Source organism: Dysidea avara, chromosome 5 (genome assembly GCF_963678975.1).
Source record: "Dysidea avara chromosome 5, odDysAvar1.4, whole genome shotgun sequence".
Lineage (NCBI taxonomy): Eukaryota > Metazoa > Porifera > Demospongiae > Dictyoceratida > Dysideidae > Dysidea > Dysidea avara.
This window is the reverse complement of record NC_089276.1, coordinates 21,585,766-21,609,584: the sequence shown is the minus strand read 5'-3', so window position 1 is coordinate 21,609,584 and position 23,819 is coordinate 21,585,766. Positions and strand designations below refer to the sequence as shown.

General features: G+C 35.5%; 1 protein-coding gene across 1 annotated transcript in view; it reads left to right on the top strand.

Moving 5' to 3' along the window:
• Nucleotides 1-22,088, top strand: part of LOC136255112 (uncharacterized) — an 81,172-nt gene extending 59,084 nt beyond the window's left edge. The window contains exons 29-40 of the mRNA XM_066047831.1: nucleotides 297-872; nucleotides 3,003-3,188; nucleotides 4,452-4,643; nucleotides 5,942-6,517; nucleotides 7,956-8,141; nucleotides 12,185-12,388; nucleotides 12,536-12,733; nucleotides 14,078-14,278; nucleotides 14,607-14,813; nucleotides 18,904-19,086; nucleotides 19,734-19,859; nucleotides 21,760-22,088. Coding sequence (XP_065903903.1) covers nucleotides 297-872; nucleotides 3,003-3,188; nucleotides 4,452-4,643; nucleotides 5,942-6,517; nucleotides 7,956-8,141; nucleotides 12,185-12,388; nucleotides 12,536-12,733; nucleotides 14,078-14,278; nucleotides 14,607-14,813; nucleotides 18,904-19,086; nucleotides 19,734-19,859; nucleotides 21,760-21,881 — 2,957 coding nt within the window. The 3' untranslated portion in view covers nucleotides 21,882-22,088. The remainder of the gene's footprint in view (nucleotides 1-296; nucleotides 873-3,002; nucleotides 3,189-4,451; nucleotides 4,644-5,941; nucleotides 6,518-7,955; nucleotides 8,142-12,184; nucleotides 12,389-12,535; nucleotides 12,734-14,077; nucleotides 14,279-14,606; nucleotides 14,814-18,903; nucleotides 19,087-19,733; nucleotides 19,860-21,759) is intronic.
• The last annotated feature ends 1,731 nt before the right edge of the window (nucleotides 22,089-23,819 follow it).

Sequence of the window (23,819 nt, the reverse complement as noted above, 5' to 3'; positions counted from 1 at the left end):
TAATTGCCCATTAATGTGTTAGCCAATGTCATCTGTCAGCCAATGTCATTTCACTTTCTTTATAAGTGCCTATTAAAATTTACATTGTATGTAAATAATATAAGTGTGACATGAATATTTTGTTTGTTTGTATCAATATCAATAGTGAAGTATCTCTGATACAAATCTGACTCCTAGTAGTAATAGGTTCAGTCTTCTTATGGGACCCTGGTGGGATAGTGTTTAACATTAAACTGCTTGTGAAATGTTCAATAGATTACAAGGTTGTATGTACACCCTGAAATTATTTTTTGTAGAATGTGAAAATTCTGGCATTGATTTGGTTTTTGTATTGGATGGTTCTGGAAGTATTACAGCAACTCGATTCCAGTTGATAAGAGAATTTGTTGAAAGTGTATCTGATACTCTGACCATTGGTCTACAAGATAGCTTAGTTGGAGTGATAGTGTTTAGTGGTAGTGCATCTATCGAATTTAATCTACAGCAACACACCAGTAAAGCAACTCTTTTACCTGCTATCAATCCTGGTATACCATACCCCACTGGAGGAACTAACACAGCAGCTGCTTTACAGCTTCTGTTATCCAGTGCACAAGATGGTACAATGGGAGTGAGAAATGGACGTACCCAAATTGCTATTGTTGTAACTGATGGAAGATCTAATAATCGAAGGAGGACAATAGCTGCTGCTGATACTCTTCATGCAGCTGGTATCTATCAGGTTTATGCTGCAGGATTGGGTGGTGCTAACATTGATGAACTGAATGCCATTGCTAGTGACCCATCACTTGTGTTCTTCACAGATGAGTTTGATATGGACACTGTTATTGAGTTAACAGAAAACTTCACTCAGACGATATGCAAAGAAGAAAGTTAGTCTTTAAATAGTAGTAATTCAAGCTAGCGTTATAAGTATAAACAAGGGTTAATAACTCTTGATACAAATAATTCCAGAGGAAGGGTTAGAATGATATACGTACTAGAAATGGAAGTAGAACCAATTATTCTACTGCACTATTCTAACTGCTATGGATTATATACTGTACTTTAAAGATGTTACAGCTTTCAACATTTTAATGCCCTTGAGGTGTATTTATTTATTATCAATTTACCACGAGGGAAGGAACAGCACAAAAGGCAAGCCTGTACAAGTTACTGTCCTAGTACAAAACACATACAACAACTAAACAAAACACACACAAAATAACACTTACAAAACAAAACAATCAACAACAATTATAATTACATCTACAAAACAACAAATCAACTACATTTAAAAATTACAACAAAAGTGTTTGTAAATAGTGTGGCGAAAAACAGAACAGCTCTCAATTCCCAGAATACTGATTGTTACTTTGTTCCACACAAAACAAACATTAACAAAATAAGAATATCGTCTAGCATTGATTGATGAAGGTGGGGGTATGAGGGTAAGACAATGGCTACGCATAGGCATAGTGTTGTATGTACAATAGTTTGAAAACTTAATAGAACCAGCATGACAAATGTCTTGAAGAGCACACACTGACAAATAGTCCCACCTGGCAGATAAGGATGGTAAACACAGCTTTCTATAGCACACATCATGAGGAATAGACCAAGAGTGCGTAGTTTGGTTCCAGTGACTTCCACAAACCCACCGTGCAGTACGTCTTGAACAGCCTCTAACAGGTTCACATCTGTTAGAGGCTGTTCAGAGGCATGCTGCACGGTGATTAGCTACAATTTATTAGTATCAATCTAGTTGACTTTGTTACCAGATATCACACTTTATAAATTTTGTTTCTTAGCTACAGTAGAACCTCCATTATTCGAACACCTGCATGCCAGCTGAATCACAAAAGTGTTCAGAGAAGTGATAAATGAAGTCCATTGATTTATATACAGAGCTCTGTTGAACTACTCTAATAGGACATACATCTTTGACAAAATACTCTAATAGGACTGTCACCGCTACTTTTCGTATAATCGAAGTTCGGATAATGAAGGTCCTACTGTATTTATGTATGTGCATGACTGACTTACAATAATATTTAACAAGCTCAAGTGTTATCTTATAATGCATATAAGATTAACCATATCTGCCAAGAGATTTTATTAATTTATAATGATGTTAGATTCATCTTTAGTTAGTTGCTTTTACCTGATCCATTATTCTTCTATAATACAAACATTTAGTAGACTGTGAAGCCCTCGAAACACCAGAACTGTTTATACAAGCAAGTTATGAGGCTTCAATATATCCCATACGGCAATTGAGGTGTGCAAACATGAAACACTTGTTCCTGTACAAATTCATTGGAGTGAACAATTTAAGTAAATAACTGCAACTAATTCTTTCCAATACTTGCAGCACAAATTGGCTTAATCAACAGCTATTACTTTTTTCAAACCTGTTGATGTTAAGAGGCATTTGGAAAAGACTTATGTGCCATCTTTCTGCTTACACTATTAATGATGGTTGATAATAGTATATAGATACAACACACATGGCTTCAAATTTACACAATGTGACCTTATGTAAGAATGAATTTAGGTATCTGCACTGATTCTTTGCACTGGTGACACAAATTTAATTTCTGCTACTATTCTCAATATTTGAGTTACATACCAAGTACTGTAAACAAAGCTAATAATCTTTATTAGCATGGAAATGATATTTGCATTAATAAATTTCTAAATACACATACCATTATCTTTCTTCAAACCATACTGATGGTCAATCAGAATTTTGACAGACATTAACAAGACGATGTGCCAGTTGACATCTCTTTTATCAGTGACATACATAACTGTTATAATAAGTCTTGTTTCAAGCAGTAGTTGGTTGCAATGCACATTATCTAACCAAATATTGGCAATTAAATCTGTGCACATTTCAGATCATGCCAAGTACAGTAAATATTAGGTCAAGTACAATACTGAATAAGCCACAAAAACTTGATCATTGTATCTTCAAACTACATCACACCTTTCATACATTCTTTGTTGTCTACTCACAGCATGCCAACCACTTACTGCTCCTGATAGTGGAGTTATTGATTGTTCACTGGGAAATGATGGACAACCTAGTCTTGGAGACACTTGTACCTTCACATGTGATGATGGCTATGAGCTAAGTGGTAGTACCAATAGGACATGTCAGATTGATGGAAGCTGGAGTGGTACTGACACTGTGTGTACACGAGGTATGTTAATGTCACAGTTTAATCTATGTATATGCACCTCTGGTATTGTGACTATCTTATGTTATCCACAATATCCAGCTGCAGTTTAACTAGGTCCAGAACCATAACTTGAAAAACCAACTTTAACTGTTCAGAGTGTAATATTATGCCAAGTTGTAGGTGGATAAAATCTCAAACCAATTTTGTTACAAAACAGATCTGAACAAACAGTACGCAGTAGTGAAATAGCATCCAGCCAAAGTAGACCAGTTGATATTGACAGTAAAATCATCTAATAGTACAATGATATATAGCTATATATGTCTGTGGTGAGAAATCATTGTTGTCACAGGTAATAAGACTAGTTTTCCCAAATCTGTTAACAAAACATTTAATATTTACTGTAGTAATAACTTTACAATTATGCACATAAGACTTAAAGATAGCTAAGCCCAAGAAGTAGTCCAAGTGTTCACAATGTGGTAGAGAGTGAAGAGTGCTGATCAGCGCTGGTACTGATGAGAGATACAACTCAAAGTTAACAAGAGTGTGCTGGCATGTGCCGGTTAAAGTATACTTCCTTGGAAACTCTTGCCAGCACAAAACACACACATTTCACATTTGGTTAACTTTAAAGTTTGGCTAAAATGATCACACCATCTTCAGTTATTTAAAGCTGTTGACTCCCATATCAGACATGTACATATATTTAATAATTATACCAATGTACATATACAATGATGACTATAGACTGCAGACCTGTTAATTATGATTAAGGCAGAGTTAGTGAGGTAATTGTTAGAGCCATGATTATAGTAAAGCCACATTGTAATAGTGTTATTAGATTTTTTTCCTGCTACAATGAATAGTCTACTAAATTTGGGTTGCAAGAATGATTTAATTTTTCTTATTGCATATGTTAGGTGTGGAAATCTACTTAGAAGCAACAGTTCATAATAATTATTATGTAGTAAGGGAGAGTATCTAACTGACATGATATATTAAACAAATTCACTGCCACTAGTAGAGTATAAGTACCTCACTTTGTTCTTTAAAATAATGGCTTTACCATATTCAACACCCATCAACAGTTCTTTTCTACCAGGTAGAGTCGCATTCATCACCAATTAACCAACAGAGGCATTAATGGTGAACTTGTGGCAGTGTGTTTGTACAGGGCATACTGAGTGTTTAATATTATGAACTCTTGTCATCAAGAGTTCATAATATTAGAAGCAAGGGATAAAATAAACAAGTATAAATCAGTATGTATTTTACCTGTAGTGGTAACATGTCCACCACTTACTGCTCCTGATAATGGAGATATTGGCTGTTCACTGGGAGATGATGGAGATGCTAATCCTGGAGACACTTGTACCTTCACATGTGATGATGGTTATGAACTAGGAGGTAGTACCAGTAGAACATGTGGAGATGATGGGAGCTGGAGTGGTAATGACACTACTTGTACAATAGGTATGTACATACACTTTTTTGTAGTTTATGGTAAATGAATTATTATAATATTAAACTTTGCAAGCTTTTTGTCCTTGTATATATTGTTGAAACCATACCTCAAAGGAAACAGAGAGTATGTTGTAGTTAATTTCTCTCCATCTGTGCACGGAAGCTAACCCCTTCAGCTGTTTAAACATTGAAGTTGACACATAGCATAGTGCTTATTTAGCCTGTTATTTATGCAACAATTTTATCCTACTTGATGGTTATATACAATTGTTATTGCCAAGAATTCATGCTCTTACTATTATATGGTGACAACACACTACCTGAATGTATGTAAGATCTAGATAACCTTGGATTTGGTGGGAAAAAAAACTGTATGTGTGTAGGACCCTAGGTCTTTATCATTAGTGTGCTGTTTCTCTTTCTTTAGTAGTGAGTAGGGACCCGCCTATTATGCTCAAAATTTTACCTATTATGCTATGCTGCGCTGCTCAAAAAGTTTACCTATTATGCTCAAATTATGCTCAAGCTTTATGCCTCGTTTCCCATGTTTTGCTAATAAATTTGTAGTTATGGACACATAATAAGTGGCTGAAGCACCTCTTTGCTCTTCATAATGCATCTGACAGAAAAGATCGATATACTCTAATAGAACAATCAGCTCTCTGATTGTTCTATTAGAGTTATTGAGCATTCTATTAGAGTATATCAAACTTTTTCTGTGATGTGTATTTTGACCATCAAAGATTTGTAGTATGGTTCAAATATTCTTCCTATTATGCTAGTATTATGCTCAATGCTTTCAGGTACCTATTATACTCATAATTATTCTAGCATAATCGGCGGGTCCCTAGTAGTGATCCAGTCTCACAAGATTGCCTAATCATTAGATGATATTGACTGTTGTGATGAATGGTTGAAGTGATAGACTGCATATTCCACTAAATACAGTATAGGCTCCTGATTGCTTATAAGAACTCCTCTTAACTTTCAGGTCTTTTTACAGAATTACTTCAAACAAACCTAATTGCCCGTTAATGTGTTAGCCAATGTCATCTGTCATTTCACTTTCTTTATAAGTGCCTATTAAAATTTACATTGTATGTAAATAATATAAGTGTGACATGAATATTTTGTTTGTTTGTATCAATATCAATAGTGAAGTATCTCTGATACAAATCTGACTCCTAGTAGTAATAGGTTCAGTCTTCTTATGGGACCCTGGTGGGATAGTGTTTAACATTAAACTGCTTGTGAAATGTTCAATAGATTACAAGGTTGTATGTACACCCTGAAATTATTTTTTGTAGAATGTGAAAATTCTGGCATTGATTTGGTTTTTGTATTGGATGGTTCTGGAAGTATTACAGCAACTCGATTCCAGTTGATAAGAGAATTTGTTGAAAGTGTATCTGATACTCTGACCATTGGTCTACAAGATAGCTTAGTTGGAGTGATAGTGTTTAGTGGTAGTGCATCTATCGAATTTAATCTACAGCAACACACCAGTAAAGCAACTCTTTTACCTGCTATCAATCCTGGTATACCATACCCCACTGGAGGAACTAACACAGCAGCTGCTTTACAGCTTCTGTTATCCAGTGCACAAGATGGTACAATGGGAGTGAGAAATGGACGTACCCAAATTGCTATTGTTGTAACTGATGGAAGATCTAATAATCGAAGGAGGACAATAGCTGCTGCTGATACTCTTCATGCAGCTGGTATCTATCAGGTTTATGCTGCAGGATTGGGTGGTGCTAACATTGATGAACTGAATGCCATTGCTAGTGACCCCTCACTTGTGTTCTTCACAGATGAGTTTGATATGGACACTGTTATTGAGTTAACAGAAAACTTCACTCAGACGATATGCAAAGAAGAAAGTTAGTCCATAAGCAATAGTAAAACAATGCAAGCAAGTACTTGCAAGTATGAATAATTCCAAAAGAAGGGTTAGAATGATATAATTATTATAGCTAGAAACCAAAGTACAGTCAATACTTCTCCTGCACAACTGTAACTACCATGTTTTTATTAGGATGTTACAGCTTTCAATATTTTAATGTCTTAAAGTGTAATTTGTTGGTTGGTGGTTAACTACAAATTTTTAGTACCAACCTAATTCTTGGCCGCCACCTTTGATTTCACAACTTTTTTCACCCAGGCTTTTTAAGGCCGCACCATTTTTTCACAGTTTGGCTGTTTTTGTGTGGATAATAATATACTACAAACAGCTTGTCAACACAATTCTGTCTTAAGTGAAAATGATTAGATGTATCTGCATCTTGTAGTAGAGGTCTAGAAAGACATCTAACTATATAAGGCATACTGATGATATAGTTACAACACAATATCAAGTAACAATATCGTACTGCTTATGAAATATCAAAACTGCTCAGCAGTAGTTGTCAAAAGTAGTTAATACACATGGCTTAATATTCACACCATGTTAGAATGAATAGATATTTTGCACAAAGACTTTTGGCTGATAACACAGGGTTTAATTTCTTTGCTGCTATTCTCAACATTTGAGCTGCATACCAAGCAGTATATTTATTCTAGAGCTGGTAGGAGGAGGGATACTTTCCAAATATTTCAGATTCTACTTAAAAATAATTGTGAGGGACAACTTCACTGTACTTAGGTTATTCTTGTTCTTAAAATGACACACATAATGGTCAAAATACCCTCATATCCAATGTCAGACAGTTGAATGGTTGTGAACTTGGAAAAGGATAAGTATAGGAAGCTACCCATAGACTTTTACTCAGTTACCCCTCAAATTTCTGACCCCCAAAGGAGAAATCCTAGTAGAATAAACCTTTATGCCAAGCACTAGAAACAAAGCCAATAATCTTGACAATGATCTTTATAATGGCAATGACTTTTACTGATATGATACACATACCATTATGGTAAAGCATTTATATTCAAATTGTACCGATGGTCAATCAGAATTTTGACAGTTATCATCATCAAGAAACAGAGAGGATGTGTCTGTTGATTGATATATCTTTTATCACTGACAAACTTTTATACTCTGAATTTAATGTTTACTAAATCTTGTGTACCCAAGTGGTGGTTGGTTGTAACGCATGTTACACAATTTCTAATCAAATATTGCAATTAAACTTGTAGTAAATACAGGTCTACATAGCACTCAGTAACTTAACAAAGTGCTATGTATGTAGACCTAATTTGCAATAACTGAGTACATTGTAGACCTAAACTTGTGCATATAGCAACTTAACACAGAAACTTAACTGGTGTATCTTCAAACTACATCACACCTTTCATACATCCTTCATTGTTTACTCACAGCATGTCAACCACTTACTGCTCCTGATAATGGAGATATTGATTGTTCACTGGGAAATGATGGACAACCTAGTCTTGGAGACACTTGTACCTTCACATGTGATGATGGTTATGAGCTAAGTGGTAGTAACAATAGGACATGTCAGATTGATGGAAGCTGGAGTGGTACTGACACTGTGTGTACACGAGGTATGTGTTTAATCTATAGGCACCTCTGGTATTCAAACTATCTTATATTATCATCTAGAACTATAGCTTGAGAATTTTAAGTATTCAGGGTGTTGTTGCTTGCTAGCTAATTGTTGAAGCCATGAGATAATTGTAATGTTATCTATGCTTGCCAGATTTACACTAATTAGCTTCCTAGGGATTCACTCTCAAGTGGATCATTACCCAATATTTTGGGAGTTTGAGGTGTCATGCAAATCCTTCTCAGTGGTGGTTGATTGGGAATTAGCAGTGCGAGCATTGATTTGTTTTTAAAGGATACTGTAGCATAGTCAAGAATTACTGTAGGCCAAGTTGTGGATAAACAAAGAGAATTTTACAGTACACATTGTCATCCAATTTTAAAGATCCAAAAAACAGTACATAGTGTAGAAATAACATCAAGCAAAGGTAGACCAGTTGATTTTGACTGTGAAGCCATCTAATAGTGTATTGATGTTGCTGCACACACAGTGGGTGAGAGTGAAGGGTGCTGATAAGAGGTACACATTTAACTATGGCTCAAAATTAGTACATTTCCATGTTAAATTATATTTCCTTGAGAACCCTCACCAGCACAAAAATACATTTCCACATTAATTTGATTAACATTAAAAGGTTGGTTAAGTGAACATTGTGGTGTGATTATTAAAAATGATTGGCATTAGTATCATTGCAACCATTTCTTTGCCGCCACCTTTGATTTTACAACTTTTTCACCCAAGTCTTTTTAGAGGCCGCACCATTTCATCACAGCTTAGCTGTTTTGGTATAGATAATAATCATTGGTTATCACGTATGTGTGTAGTAACATGTAGTTACAAACAATGCAGCTAATTTAGCTATGTGTTTGTTAATTATAGTGTTGGGTGTTTGTTACATAAATGATGAAACAGCAAAAACATGATCTAACAATAACATTCTCTTTAGAGCAATTACTTTAGTACTGCGCAATCACTCTAGCAGGAAACCCAGCTTTAACAGTCCTTCTTCTTGAATCTATGCATTCATACTATAGTAAGTCTTGGTATTATTGCAAGTTACTACGAAATACTTGTTATTATGCTTGAGAGTTTGTTTGATAAATGGATGAGTGACTACATGTTATGTAGTATAATCAATAGCCACAGTAGAATACATACAAAAAGCAGCATACAGAAACAGCAGTAGCAGCAGTAGTAAATCTGTAGAAACACCGAACAACTCACTATTATATACAACACAATCATACTAGACTGTATACTTTCACACATGTGATTGCGATTAGCAATTAAAACTGGCTATAGGTCTTAGCTTGCTCATTTTGAAACACTGATAGTGGTATAGGTAAAGTAATCGCGAGTCTTGCTGTGAAATCAGTACTGTCCGTGCACTCACGCTCATCCTCACTTTTTCAAGTTGCAGATGCATTTCTTTCTAGTTTTACTTTAGCTCAAAAAAGTATGTAGTATAGCTACTGCTCACTCAAGAGTGGGGTGTTATGTTAAAGCAGTATTGTATATAAATATGTGCAACTTAGAAACAATTGAAATTGTATTATTATACAGTATGGTACTACTGTATATTAAGGATCATGGAGATTTTGGCATTCTTGCATATAAGTATCACTCAGAAACCAGCCTCACGACAGCTTGGCAACATTGGTTGGGCATGGCCAAACCCACAAATGTGTTCAGACTGACCCCAAACCCTTCCAACAAGTTTTTGTGAAATTTTCATTTCTTTTAAATTATATAACTGATAAGGCTACAGGATTGATTTCCTCACTGTTCAGTGTTGTTTCATCCCAAGATGTGCCTTTTTGCCAACCACAGCATGTACAATACACACATCACAGGACTTATCTTTGTTCTCCTTTGTGTCCCAGTTCTTTTCACTGACAAAGCAAGGCATAAATTTGCAATAGCATGATATGGTTTCCCTGTTGCTGTGATGACTAACTATCATGCTAAATATCTGTACTTCCTTAGCAAGTGGATTGATTGCAGAAACACTTCTCATACTGTTGTTTGTTTGTAACACTGCGTAATGTGTGGAACATACTGTCAATTTCATGGGAAATTGCTTATTGTGTAAAAGAAGAAATTTTATGGTTGCATGGTATGGGATTTTCAATGGAGATGAAATTCACAGTAGCTGAAAATCAAGTGTAATGGACACTTCACTTTTCAGTAATTGATTGGGCACTTGTTCAGACACAAAATTAATTTTAAGGCATCCCTGGTGCCACACTTTAGACCTTAGGGAATTATGCTCCAAATTCATTATTCTATTCTAAATTTCTCGAAAAAAGTTATCATTATGCTCTTATTATTCCCAAATGTATCCATTATTCTCAAAATTATTCCCAATTTTTATAAAAAATGTTCAACTTTTGCAATTTATGATGTTTAGCAGGATTTTGGTATAGTAATTATGTTGTTCTATTAGATAGGAAAGTTAGCTTTTAGCTGCTAAGATGCTTAGTTACTGTTGCAATACATACAGTAAGGATTACTCCGCTCACTGTTCTAGTAGAGTATAGCTGACTGCTCTATTAGAGTATCTAGATCTCAACCTATGTGAAATTGCATATTATGCCAATTTATGCTCTTCAATCACTTCAAAATACCAGAATAATTCCCTATTCTTTTACCCCATCATTATGTTATGCAGACATTACTCCCAGATCCCCAGTGCCATTCTTTTTTTTGATGCAGGTTCAGTAGTCATAATTGTGTTGTAAAAATTAAACATCTCAAAAGGAAAAATTAAGAATTTTTAAATTAGATTCGGGATCAAAAGTGAAAAAGTTGTAATAGCTAAAAAGTAGTGAAACAAGTGAGATTGCTATAGCTGCAGATTTACTAATGGACATTTAATACCTAATTCATACAATGTTATTGACTGAAGAATGTCCATTACACCTCCAAACTCTCCACTTGCAGTCAAAATCAGAGACTTTATTTTCCTATACACTTCAATTCTTGCTGCTAAATTAGACCAATGATTCATGTGAAAGAGCATGCACATTGGTTATAGATTACAGCTCCATCGGGCACTTGTCGTAATATTAACATGAATTAAACTTGCAAATAATGAGGTGCAATATATCACACTATCTGTGTTATTTAGTTACAATTATATGTCACTTAAATGATTCTGATAGTAGTAATAGTAGTATAAATTTCATGGTGAAAAGGTTTTGTGGTTCATTTGAGAATTGACTAATATGTAGTTATGGGATACTTGTACTGCTGTGTGCATATGCAATCATAGGAAATTCATTCAATCTTGCAAAATCCATCATCTGTTGTAGTTATATTGAAATTAGTTTTATGGTATTCGATGTGTCTGTCATCAATTTTGAAGCAATAAACCAATGTACCATAGCCCAGAAAATTTTGCTTGAGATATTTCTATTGTACAAAAAAACTTAATGCATTATATTTTTGCAGGCTGCCTATACTATCAGCAAAATATTTTATCAGAAACTTTAGCAACTATTAAAATGCATTTCTATCACTTTGATGCTGTATCTTAAGTCAGTATGCTGCTCTCTGCACTATAGAATATTGTTGATCCCTAAAGCTCACATGTGTCCTTGCAGTCTTGTGCACCATGGCCTGGCATAAACAGGAAAGATTCATTCTATGTTTTGTTACAGGCACTGTGTGCCGTATATAGTGAGGAACTGGGTGGTGGTTGTGTGCATGTTCATAATAGCAACTGAGCTACAAGAGTAGGATTAACGGTGTGATAGAGAGAGCTATGCAACGATTAAGATAACTCTGACTCATCCTCTACTGGAGGAAATACACTCATTCCTTCACTCCAACTGTGTAATATAATATTATGGCCTCCAAAAGTGCTAAATCTATAACTATTTTCATTAGTAGACTACATTTCTGTGTACAGTGTCATGTAAGATGACCAAAGCAACCACGAAGTACTCTTGCTAGTTGATATCACCCAATCTACATAATTAAATACCTTAAAGATTTAATTACATTCTAAACTAGCTCTTTTTATTTCTACTACTATAGTGATAACGATAACATGTCCCCCACTTGTTGATGCTCCTCGTAATGGAGATATTGATTGTTCACTGGGAGATGACAGAGAAGCTAATCCTGGAGACTCTTGCACTTACACATGTGATAATGGTTTTGGACTGCAAGATGGTAGTACCACTAGGACATGTCAGAATGATGGCACCTGGAGTGGAACAGAACCTAGATGTAGACGAGGTATACATAGATAAAATCTTTAACTAGGCTGTAGGACCAGGTGTCCTACAGACCGTCATATGTATACCTGTGCTGTAAAGCCTTAATAAAATAAATACTACTCTGTACTAAGTATGCAATATGAATTCTTTTTACTTTAATATTTAGTGTGTAACCTTCTCACTGCTCCTGATAATGGAATGATTGATTGTTCACTGGGAAGTGATGGTGCTGCTAATCCTGGAGACACTTGTACCTTCACATGTGATGATGGGCTTACATTACGTGGCAGTGCTACGAGGGAGTGTCAGTACCAACGCCGTAAGGGGACATCATGGAGTGGCAATGAAGTCAGATGTGTAGCTGGTATGCACAGAATGTTTTGTGAAGCACCTATTGTCACTACACCAATAGTTTATCTTGTATAATTATTTATCCTAAAAATGGCCAGTGTAATGACCAATATAAAATCTTGAAATCAAATGTGGTAGCTAAGCAATTGCTGAAACTAAAAATTTATAGACGTAAGAATTTATACACCAATTAAAACTGTGCCTTTTCGTGTGGTTGTAGGTGTGGACAGATCCACAGACATACACACATACAATTGCATGATATACACAAATCAGTTTCAGGAATCATTCCAGGAATAATTTAATATGTCTACAGTTAGTTTTGGGAATTAAGATTAATCCTTAGTTTTTCTGGAACCATATAGAAAAAGTAAAATGGGCTTAAATATGTAAAAGACATGCTAATATCAGAATTTCTATAAACACATTAGAGAGTAATTTTGAGTGAGCCATGTTTGAAAGATGTTTGTTTTATCAGCTAGAAAACAGCATTGCAATAATTGTTCTGACAATTCCTTTTATGCAACAAAATCTTTGATATTTCTACTTGCAATTAAGTACTTACTGTAAATGTACAACAAGTACTGAAGAGTGTATATTTAAGAAATTTCCAAAATTACGTGAAGTTTAAAACAAATTGAACATCTCCCTTACTGGTTATAAGAAATGGTATACTGGTAGTCATAAAACTTGGAGAAATAGATTTGTAGTTTGGGAATCAATGTGATATACTGAAACCACTGTTAAAAATGTTAATGATAATGGCTCTGGAGGTGTTTTTTGAATGTAATGTTGGGCCATTTCATCTGCAAAACTAGGGTAACTAAGGGTTAATTAATTAGAACTGTAGAAGTGTGTAGTTTGTGGAATTGTAAGATCACTACCGTATCTCACCAACTTATCTGAAAGTTGATAGAATCATTCACATGCTTCCCTCAGCTAGTGTGTGGCACTTGGTGTGATGGGTACCAGTTTGAGTTTGCATGCAGCATGTGCTTAAAACCAGATGATTAGCTTTTTAGTACTTCACAAATTGCAATTGACTGTCCTAGATGATTTAAAATGTTCAGCTAACAACATTGTCTTTACTACATGTTAGTAAAATTAAAGTATTGCTCACCTACTTGTTATATGAATTTCATGATTTCAAACTATTGGCTTACAATATCATATCACTGATATAGGTATATCAACTTGATACATTCATAGCTTTTGTATTTTTATGCAGACAAAGTCATTGAATAACCATCATATTATTTTTTTACTGAGACAGTTACAATGTGATGTGTATGTACTGTATATGTACAGGATGAGTATAACATGAAATGATGCTTCATGTATATGCTATTGCTATTAGGTCGTGTATGTCCACCACTAATGGCACCAGACAATGGAATGATTGACTGTTCACTGGGAGATGATGGAGCTGCTACTAATGGAGACACTTGTACTGTCACATGTAATGATGGGTTTACTCTACGTGGTGATGCTACAAGAACATGTCGAATTAATCGTCGTGGGATAAGGTGGCTTGGTGATGAAGCTCGTTGTGTACAAGGTATGCATGAAGTAATAGTTTAATTAATATACCTAGAAGATTTGTATCTGTGTGATGATTATAGTTGTTGATTCCATAGTTAATAGATATTAAATACGTACATGGTTTATGACAAGTTTTTAGACATTTGCCATTATACTGATAATACTGTGTATGCTAGCATAATACTATTGAACTATCTTACACAGATCATCTATGTTTTGTAGAATCAGGAATTATGTTGGCATTATGTAAAGCTGAGAAATAAAATATCAAATACTCAATGATAATCATAACAGCATAGCTAATGTCTAGATTAACTATTAAAATACCTCTTGTATCTTTACAGTCACAAGACCTTCATGTAACCCTCTGTCTGCTCCTGATAACGGAATGATTGATTGTTCACTGGGAGGTGATGGAGTTCCTACTGCTGGAGATACATGTAGATTTACTTGCAATGATGGATTTGAGCTAAGTGGTAGTCAAACAAGAAGGTGTCGAATCCGAAATAATAGAGGCAGATGGACTGGCAATCCAACTACTTGCAATAAGGGTATGATATAAAGTATTGTATTATTGTTACTATTATAAATAAAATGCATCATGTACAAGAACAAGAAATAAATAGTTCTGAATCTATTCTATCAGTTTATTAATAAACTGGTGAATGACAGTTTTGGGGTGAAGCACTATCTAATACTCAAGAGCTCTAACATCTGACAAAGGGGTACAGTTTGTATCCACATTTTGCCCAATTTCCTACATATCACAATGCCTTTATAGTGTATGTTGAACATCATGTTTCTACAAAATGACCTAAACTACTTTCTAGTTAGACTTCAGGAACCAGGGTTCTCTGGGATTTACAGTAGAAAACTTGAAGGTTCTGGGTTGTAGTTCCCGAACACAGCGAGGGTGCTACAGTGGAACCTCTCTTATCCAGGCAGTCTGGTACATAGTATTGTCAATGTCTATATCTAAGAAATACTTGCTAATATGCTAAAGTATTTGACTTAAATACAAATAATGGTTGTCATTGCTATCAGTTAGTACTATAAAGTTTAAAGGGCAGAGAAGGAAGTTACTACGGAGCAATCATGGTTACTCCCCTGGGCTGTACAACTGTATTATTACCCAGCAACCAAGTGGTAGTTATCATTAGTAGAATAAATTAACAAGTAAACAGCAACCTTTAGACTCCCTTAAGCTTCTTGTACTTTCCAACTTCATGGGTAGTTGGGAAAGGCGGATATGGGCAGACACGAACACAGACACAGGAATTTTCAAAATACATTTTACATCTATACAGCAGTTAATTATCATACCTAACATTGTTCTGTATAGTAGTGTTTGTTTCTAGGCCCAGACATGGTCTTTACATAGTGCTTATCCATTTATAAGTGCATGTGCGAAAGATTGGCTAGCACGCTACAAGTATTATAGACCATGTGCTGTTGTACATACCATAATTTGCTTTATTTTCGTGCTAAAAATTTTCATGTAAAAATATTTTCGTATAATTTATGTAAATGACTGCTCTATTAGAGTAGTTCGATCTTGTATAAAAATTTTTGTGCAAGAAATTTTCATACAAATTTTGCATATGAAAATTATTTTACAACAAAAAAAAGCAAATTGCGGTATGCTCTAGAAGCATTGTAATTGTAAAAATCCATCCTAGTTTACTGTCGCAGGCCAGATCCAGGGCTCACAGCTTTCAGCATAAGGTGCAGGTGTTTATACCTACTAACATCCTGGCTTGCAAGGGGGCATGCCGAACATGCCAGTTGAACGTTTGTCTGAGTCTGTGAACATGCATTAGATTTCTAGAGTGTGTGTACAACAGTATATGTGACCTAGTCTGGGAATACCGAAGTATCGAGAAATGCCAGTTTTAAATATTTAGTGTGTTGTAGCTTGCCAATGGTTAAGGCTATGTGTACAAAAGTTTCATACGTTTTACACCAATTCCTTACCTTCTAGAGCATTCACTGTACAAGTAGCCTACAGTCTGCCATTTTGGATAGTTTTTAATCTGAGGTTAACTGTGTCAGGCAAGCTTCTAAAGGGGTGGGTGGCAGCAGCCCGGAAGAAGGGCAACGGGCTGTTTAAAAATAGAAGAGGAAAGCGTAGAGGCTGTTTAAAGAATTGAAAAGGAAGGCATAGGGATGAATTAGGCCAAGTTATGGACCATCCAGGTCTCAAAACTGACTTAAATGAAAATAAATTTATAGCAGAGGTCTTTATTCAACACCACGGATCTGTACAGTCACACACAGCTATCCCCAGGCTGACCAGAGCTCCATTAAGGCCCCACGCTGCACGTACAAATCGCCACTGGGCTTGGGAAAAGCAGCCAGCAAAAGCAGACCACTCGAGTCCAGCTGATTTTGATTGTAAAATTTGATAGTTTATTCATCTAGTTTCATGTTCTTGGTGAAAAATCAAATCTGCTGACATGGGCAATAAGACCGGTTTTCGCTGACCCTGTCACATACGTATGGCATGCTAGCCAATCCTCCGCACATGCACTTATAATAGATAAGCACTACGCAAAGACCATATCTGGGCCTGGAAGTGAAGACTACTGTACAGAACAACATTAGAGTATGAAAATTATCTGTTGTATAGATGTGAAAGTGTATTTTGAAAGTGTTGGTGTCCGTGTCCGTGTCCACTTATACCTGCCTTTCAAACTACTCCAACTTCAACCACATACTGTAACTGCTTTGGGCTGTCTGAACAATGGAGGTGCCCAGATAATATGGGTAAGGGAAGGTTCCACTGTACTAAGGGCCTGAAGATTTTCTAAATCCCATAGAACCCATTAATTCTTTATGTCTAACTTACAACTCGTTATTGTACCTTGAGTTGACAGCTGCCTGTAAACAAGAAATGTAGTGTTGCCAGCCCTTTACTACTCCCTCTAATTTGGTATGGTTGTTACTATCCATTTAAATGCCCATGCACTGTCAATGTTACAGACAAATAATTGCCGTGTTTTGTATTGCTTCAGTGCATGGTCTCTATAGGACATGAGCATGGCACTATGGGATTTAAGGAACACATTTTTAGCCAATCAAATTTTAGTATCAAACTAGTCGTAGTCTAGGCAATTGAAAATTGTTAATTTCAACAAATTCACAATATGCATAAGACTGAGTTGCTGCCTGAGTAAACAAATAAACCTGCAGTTATAAAATAACAAAGAAAATCAATATTTAGTCTACTGTTACTGCAGGAAATACTTTACAATATGTGACTCAGTCTTTATCGCCCACGACAGCAGATTTGAATAACTATCAAATTTCATAATCAAAATCAGCTAGACTTGAGCGGTCTGCTTTTATTCGCTGCTTTTCCCAAGCACAGTGGCGATCTGTACAAGCGGTCTGAAGCTTTAATGGAACTCTGGCCAGCCAGGGGATGGCTGTATGTGGCTGTACAGCTCCATGGTGTTGAATAAAGACCTGTGCTGTAAATGTACTTTCATTTTAGCCAGTTTTGAGACCTAGATGGCCCATTACTCAGCCCAATTCATTCCTTTGCCTTCCTTTTTAATTTTTTAACAGTCCCTTGCCTGCCTCTAGCCCCTGCCTCTAGCCCCTGCCTCTAGCCCCTGCCTCTAGCCCCTGCCTCTAGCCCCTGCCTCCCATTCTATTTGGAGCTTGCCTGGTAATGTCAACATCGAGTTAAAACTATCTAAAATGGCAGGAAACTTATTAGTGTTGGTTACTTCTACTGTGGATGCTCTTAAAGGTAAAAGAGTTAGTGTAAAACGTGTGAAAATTTGGTACACGCATCTTCAAACATTGGAAAGCTACAACATATTGAATACTTAAAGCATTTCTTCATACTTTTAAGCAGGTGATAATACCGGTTTTCCCAGACTGGGTCACATATATCATAATATTAGGGATCATGAAGGTTTGGGCTTTTCTAACCAAAATTATCACCCTAAAAATGTCCTCACATACTTTCATGGTGTCTTGGCAGTATTTGCTAGGTATAACCAAGCCCAAAAGTGCCTTTGAAACACTTCCAGATTCCTACAAAATTAAAAAAATATATATATTCATAACTAACTGTAGCCTTTAAACAAGCATACCTCGATAATGGCTAAAGGTACAGGCTTGATGATTTCACTGTTCAACGTTGCTGCTGCCTGACAGGTGCCTTTTGGAAATCCAGAGAAATTATATACAGTGCATGCTTCATGGATTTACCTGTGTCCTCCTCTGTGTCCCATTTATCTTTGCTTACAGCTCAAGGTGTTCATTTGTGATAGAGCCATGTGACAGCTTCCCTATAACTATTTGTAATAAAACTTGTCCGAGTTTTCTGTTGTGACTGGATTGATTACATAGGTCTTTCTCTTTGTGTTCTTTGTCTGTATTGCTGTGTAACAGGCTGAACATAGCTGAAAATGAAGTGCAATGGCTACTACTAATCAAACTAATTTTTACTTGCATATTAATTTTGTGCTTATCAAGCTTGTTGATGTAATTTGTGCTTAAATGCTTCTTTTATGTACATTAATGTAATTTGACTAACATTAATGTAATTTGACTAAAATTAATGTTATATATACTGCATGCTGATCATTATTTCTTATTAATTTATATTATCACTCATTGCATTAGTTACGACATGTCCAGTACTTTCTGCTCCCGATGATGGACAGATTAGTTGCTCACCAGGAAATGATAGTCCAGGAGACACATGTACATTCACATGTGATGATGGGTTTGAAATTAGTGGTACTCAGAGTAGGATTTGTCAAGATGATGGAACCTGGAATGGTGCAGATGATACTCTGTGTTTAGGTTAGTATAACATTAGCAGATTTGTAAAATACAGGAAACCGCACCAATGCATCCACATGGGTAAGTTTAATATATGATTCGGCTTGCTGTGCTACGTGTTCAATAAAAAGTACTGTTACAAAATTTATTGGTGATGAATGTGTGAATGATGATACTGTAGTGAGTATATCTGCGAGTGCATGTCATGCTTGTTGGCTAATTAAATAATAAGTGTAACGTATAGTGTGTGATTTAGCTAGCTGATTATCCATCCACCAAAACACTGTGGTTAAAAACCATCATAGAAATATTGTATCATACATGACAAAAAGTACCTTTAAGGAAGTATCTTAGCATCAAATCTAGTATTAAAAACAGGAAAACACAGAAGGGTGAACATTGATTTAACAAATGCCAAAAACCCAATTTTAGATCCACTTAAAGTTAATTTTTTTAGCTCAACTGCAAGTACAAAATACTTGGGATCCACTCTCTGAATTTGAGGTGTCAACATCAAACAGTTCTTTTAATTAAACAGCAACTAGGCTTTTACTGGGAATTTGATTAAAGATATGGTCATGAGCAAAGGCCCAGTAGCTAAAGTTGTTTTCATATATTTATCCAGTATATGTGTATCCATTACCAATAATGAATAATGCTTATTTTAGGTTGTTTTGATATTGGAAGCATTACTGTAAGCACTGTCACAAGAGGAACTACAGCAACCATCACATTTTCATCACATCAGGATGCCACTTTTACATGCCAGTTAGATAGTGGAACAGCAGTCACTTGTAAGTTGAACCTTAAACAGTATAGTTTGCAAATTTTGCAAAGTAATAATTTTGCCAATCGTGGAACATTTTTAACTAGAAAGTCTTGCCAATTTTGGAAAGTATGGTAAGTATTTTTAATTTGGCCAATTTTGGAATTTTTACAGAAAATCTTGCCAGTTTTGGAACTTGCCAAACAAACCTCACCACAATTGGCAAATTGCTTACTCTGCTTATATAGTATAGCAAGGGAAATTCAATTGTGGATATCGGTTTCTGGTATTGGATTTACCATTGCATAAATGGATTAGGAAATCTACAGTAGTAGTGTTAGAACTGTACTATTATTATTAAGAAAATGTGCTACCAGACTTAGAAATTACTAGTAGGGCTAATTAGGATATTTGCTATTATAGTAAGGAATTTATTAGTAGAGTATAATGAACTATAAAGCAAGCCAAAACAAAAAGTACTTCTGTATAAAGTATTGCCAATTAATCCTGAGTCAAATATACTCAAAATTTTTCCCAAAATGCTTTCCGAATGTTTTTACACATTGTGATCTTCATTATGCTTGCATAATGCTCCTAGGTTAACAACATTTCTTACAATATCTTGGAACATTTTAATCAGTGAATGGTCCATTAGAACATTTCACTACAAAGTGACTGTTCTATTAGAGAGTATTGATCCAAGGAGCTGTGTACAATGCTCTATTAGGGAGTATCGATCTATTATTTTATGGAATTTTGCTCTTTAGTTTGAAATATACATCTAGTATGCTAGCATAGCACACTAGCCTATTATGCTTTTTATTATGCTGGCATATTTGACGTAGTCCTATTGCCAATAGTTGAAACTTTAACCCACAATCAAAGTTCAATGGCATACTATATAACAATGGAGGATATTTACTTTGATATAAGTGTGTACGTGCTTCAAAGTTGGCAAGGTCACAGGATGCCACATTTGGCTACTAACGAGAGAGTTGCTTAAATTAGCAACAATTGAAGTAGTTTGTGAAAATCCTTGGGTTGCCAAATTAGGTGATTTGGTGACTTCTATAGTATGTTCTTGTTGAGTTGAATCCTGAAAAACAGCGAAAAATCAAAAGTGGACTTTTTCGCAACAGAGTTAACATTTCAGCCAACCAGATGATTATTGGTAACAGTAAAAGTGTCAACAACAGACATGTACGGTTTGGCTCCATTACAAGTTTGGGAAAGGGCTGTAATGGACACTGTACTTATATGGCTTCCCCATAGGAAATGTATTATGAAAATTTTGATTGGCCGTAAATATTATGTCAAACATTTGAGCAAAAAGATTTTGAAATATTTTTGTGGGTCAAGCAGTACTACAAATGAGCCAATTTTCAAGATCATGTGTATTTGCATCCATAAGTTATTAAATGTTTTTGAGGATTCAGCTCAACGTGAACATACTATAATGATTGTTGCCATTTATGTTAATCACTTGATTCCAAAATTTGCCAAAAATGATAACTTTTAGGCATATTAAAAGTGGTTCCATTCTTTAATGCTATGTGTAGGTTAGGAATAATTGTTATGCTTAATAGAGTTTTTTTTCCTGTCTTTGATTATTGCACATACATATAATAATCTGCAATTTAAGTTGGTAAAGCTGCATAACTTCTTCACAAAGTTAATAATAGTTGCCAGTATAAACTCTTAATAAAATTTCCCCCATCTCCCTGTGTCTATCACCTGGAAAATTATAGGATTGTATACCACACAATGGTAGTTAACAAATAGAAGGACACTAGTTAAACTTTTTGGTAGCTTTAGAGAGTGAACTGATTATTTAATTCAAATTGTTATACCTACTAATGTTCTTGTTAAAACTTAGAAAATACAGTACATAATGTCTTGTGCATACATCATCTTTATAATTTCTCTAGGCACAAGTCCTCAAGTGTACACTGGACTAAGTGTTGGAAGTCATTCAATCACTTTGGTGTCCACATGTCCTGGTGAAACCAAAGGAATATCCAATAAATCAACTTTCAGGATCCGTAACTAACTGAATTAATAAACTAGTAGTCTGGACTGATACGACACTTGTTATTTAGTTGTAGAAACATTTTGTGTGTTGTCTCTGCATGCTCTGTAGATATAGCTATGAAATTGTGTTGATTGTATATTGTTACAAAGTTACAATAATTAATTGCTGACCAACAGGTGCCTTTTGGCACACCACAGTATGTTGATTAGCAGTAGCATGTGATGACTTCCCTATATTGTATTGTCTGTATTTCCATGGTGACTGGATTGATTGCAGAGGTACTTCTTCTACTGTCCTTTGTTTGTAACACGGTGTAATGCACTGGACATAGCTGAAAGTGAAGCAAACTAGTCACTTCACTTTCAAGTCAGTAATTTATAGTTGGGGCGCACATTCAGAAGAAAACATTAACACTGAAATTGCTCTTTCTTTTGATGTGGTATGTGAGGGTTCACCACTCCTTTTCTGATCAACCTTGCTAAGCATTAACAGGGTTAATGTTCATCTCTTGCAAACAATAGGAGTTATAACAACTGTTAGATGACCTTTACTTCTACATCGCAGGATTGCAATTGAAGGGGCAAGTGGCAAAAAGGGACAAGTGCCATTTGACAATTCAGATGACCATATAGTGGGTATTAAACAGAAGCCATTCCTAGAAAATGGAAAATCTAAAATGGTACATGTCCCTCTTTTCCACTGACCCCTTCAATTACTGTACAGTATGTCATGCACGTCACAACGTCTTTAAGTCAATCACACATTCATTTTATGAAATTGAGAAGGAGAAAACATCCTGACCGCCTGGCAGACTCCTGTAGCATTTGAGCATTAATCAGATGGCCGCAGGTCCGAGGCTGCCTAGGTACAGTCATGGATTTTTTCTCCTTTGTCCACCTTTTCAAACACACTTTCTGTAATAACATTAAACAGGCTGTAGGACCAGGTGTCCTACAGACCTTCAGCACTTGTGCTGTAAAGCCTTAATAAATAAATAAATGAAATACATTTCCATTATTGAGCAGCAGTCCATTTCTTGCATTTACATACATCTTTACAGAAATTGGTTTTCATACTTGGTGTATTTTCTACATTAGAATAAAGTCATTAAAATGAAGTTTCAGACATATGCTAGCACAACATTCTGCCATATGGCACACAGTCCACGATGGAAAACATTCACATTCCTTATAACAGCAGAAAACTTTATAGCACTATCTTGCCAGATGGTATATTTGTACATAGGAAACTTCCTAAAGCCAATTCAGATCTATGTGTACACAATAAACCACAATGCTATGTATGTCAGGCCACTCAAATGCTATGTGAGGCCACTAAAAAGCACAGGCTACAATAGGTAACTTATTGCCAATTAAAAAACAATTTCTCAATCCAGTACTCCCATATGGCATAAAAATGATTTTGTCATAGTAACCAACTTCATGTTATTTCAGATGCAAAACCAAGCAACACAGTTCAAAAATTGTATTTTGCAACACAAAAATTGTTATGGCACAACCGTTAATACTGTGATATCAGTAGGTGTCGTTCCAAGTAGCCTACATAGAGAAAAACACATATTTAAAGTGGGCATGGCATTGTACATATTACTTACCCCACAACTTACTGATTAATAGGTGGCTTAACGTATGTCTATGAACATTCCTGATAAGTGGGCGTGATTCACCAAAGAAACTGAACTGCTCAAGGCTAAATTATGACATGTACATTGCCACAGTGACACCTGCAGGAAATGAATTATCAGTAGTAGTAGTATAGTAGCGATTATATATATATCAGGTGATATCATTGACTAATTTCTTATATAGTTTTTTTTTATCTCAGCCAATGATTCATCCTCAGATAGTTGGTCGCTTGTATGCACTAGCATTAGCATCTATTGGCTTGGCTCAAGAGAGGTTCCAGCTATCTCCAGCTCCTCAGTTTCTTTATCTC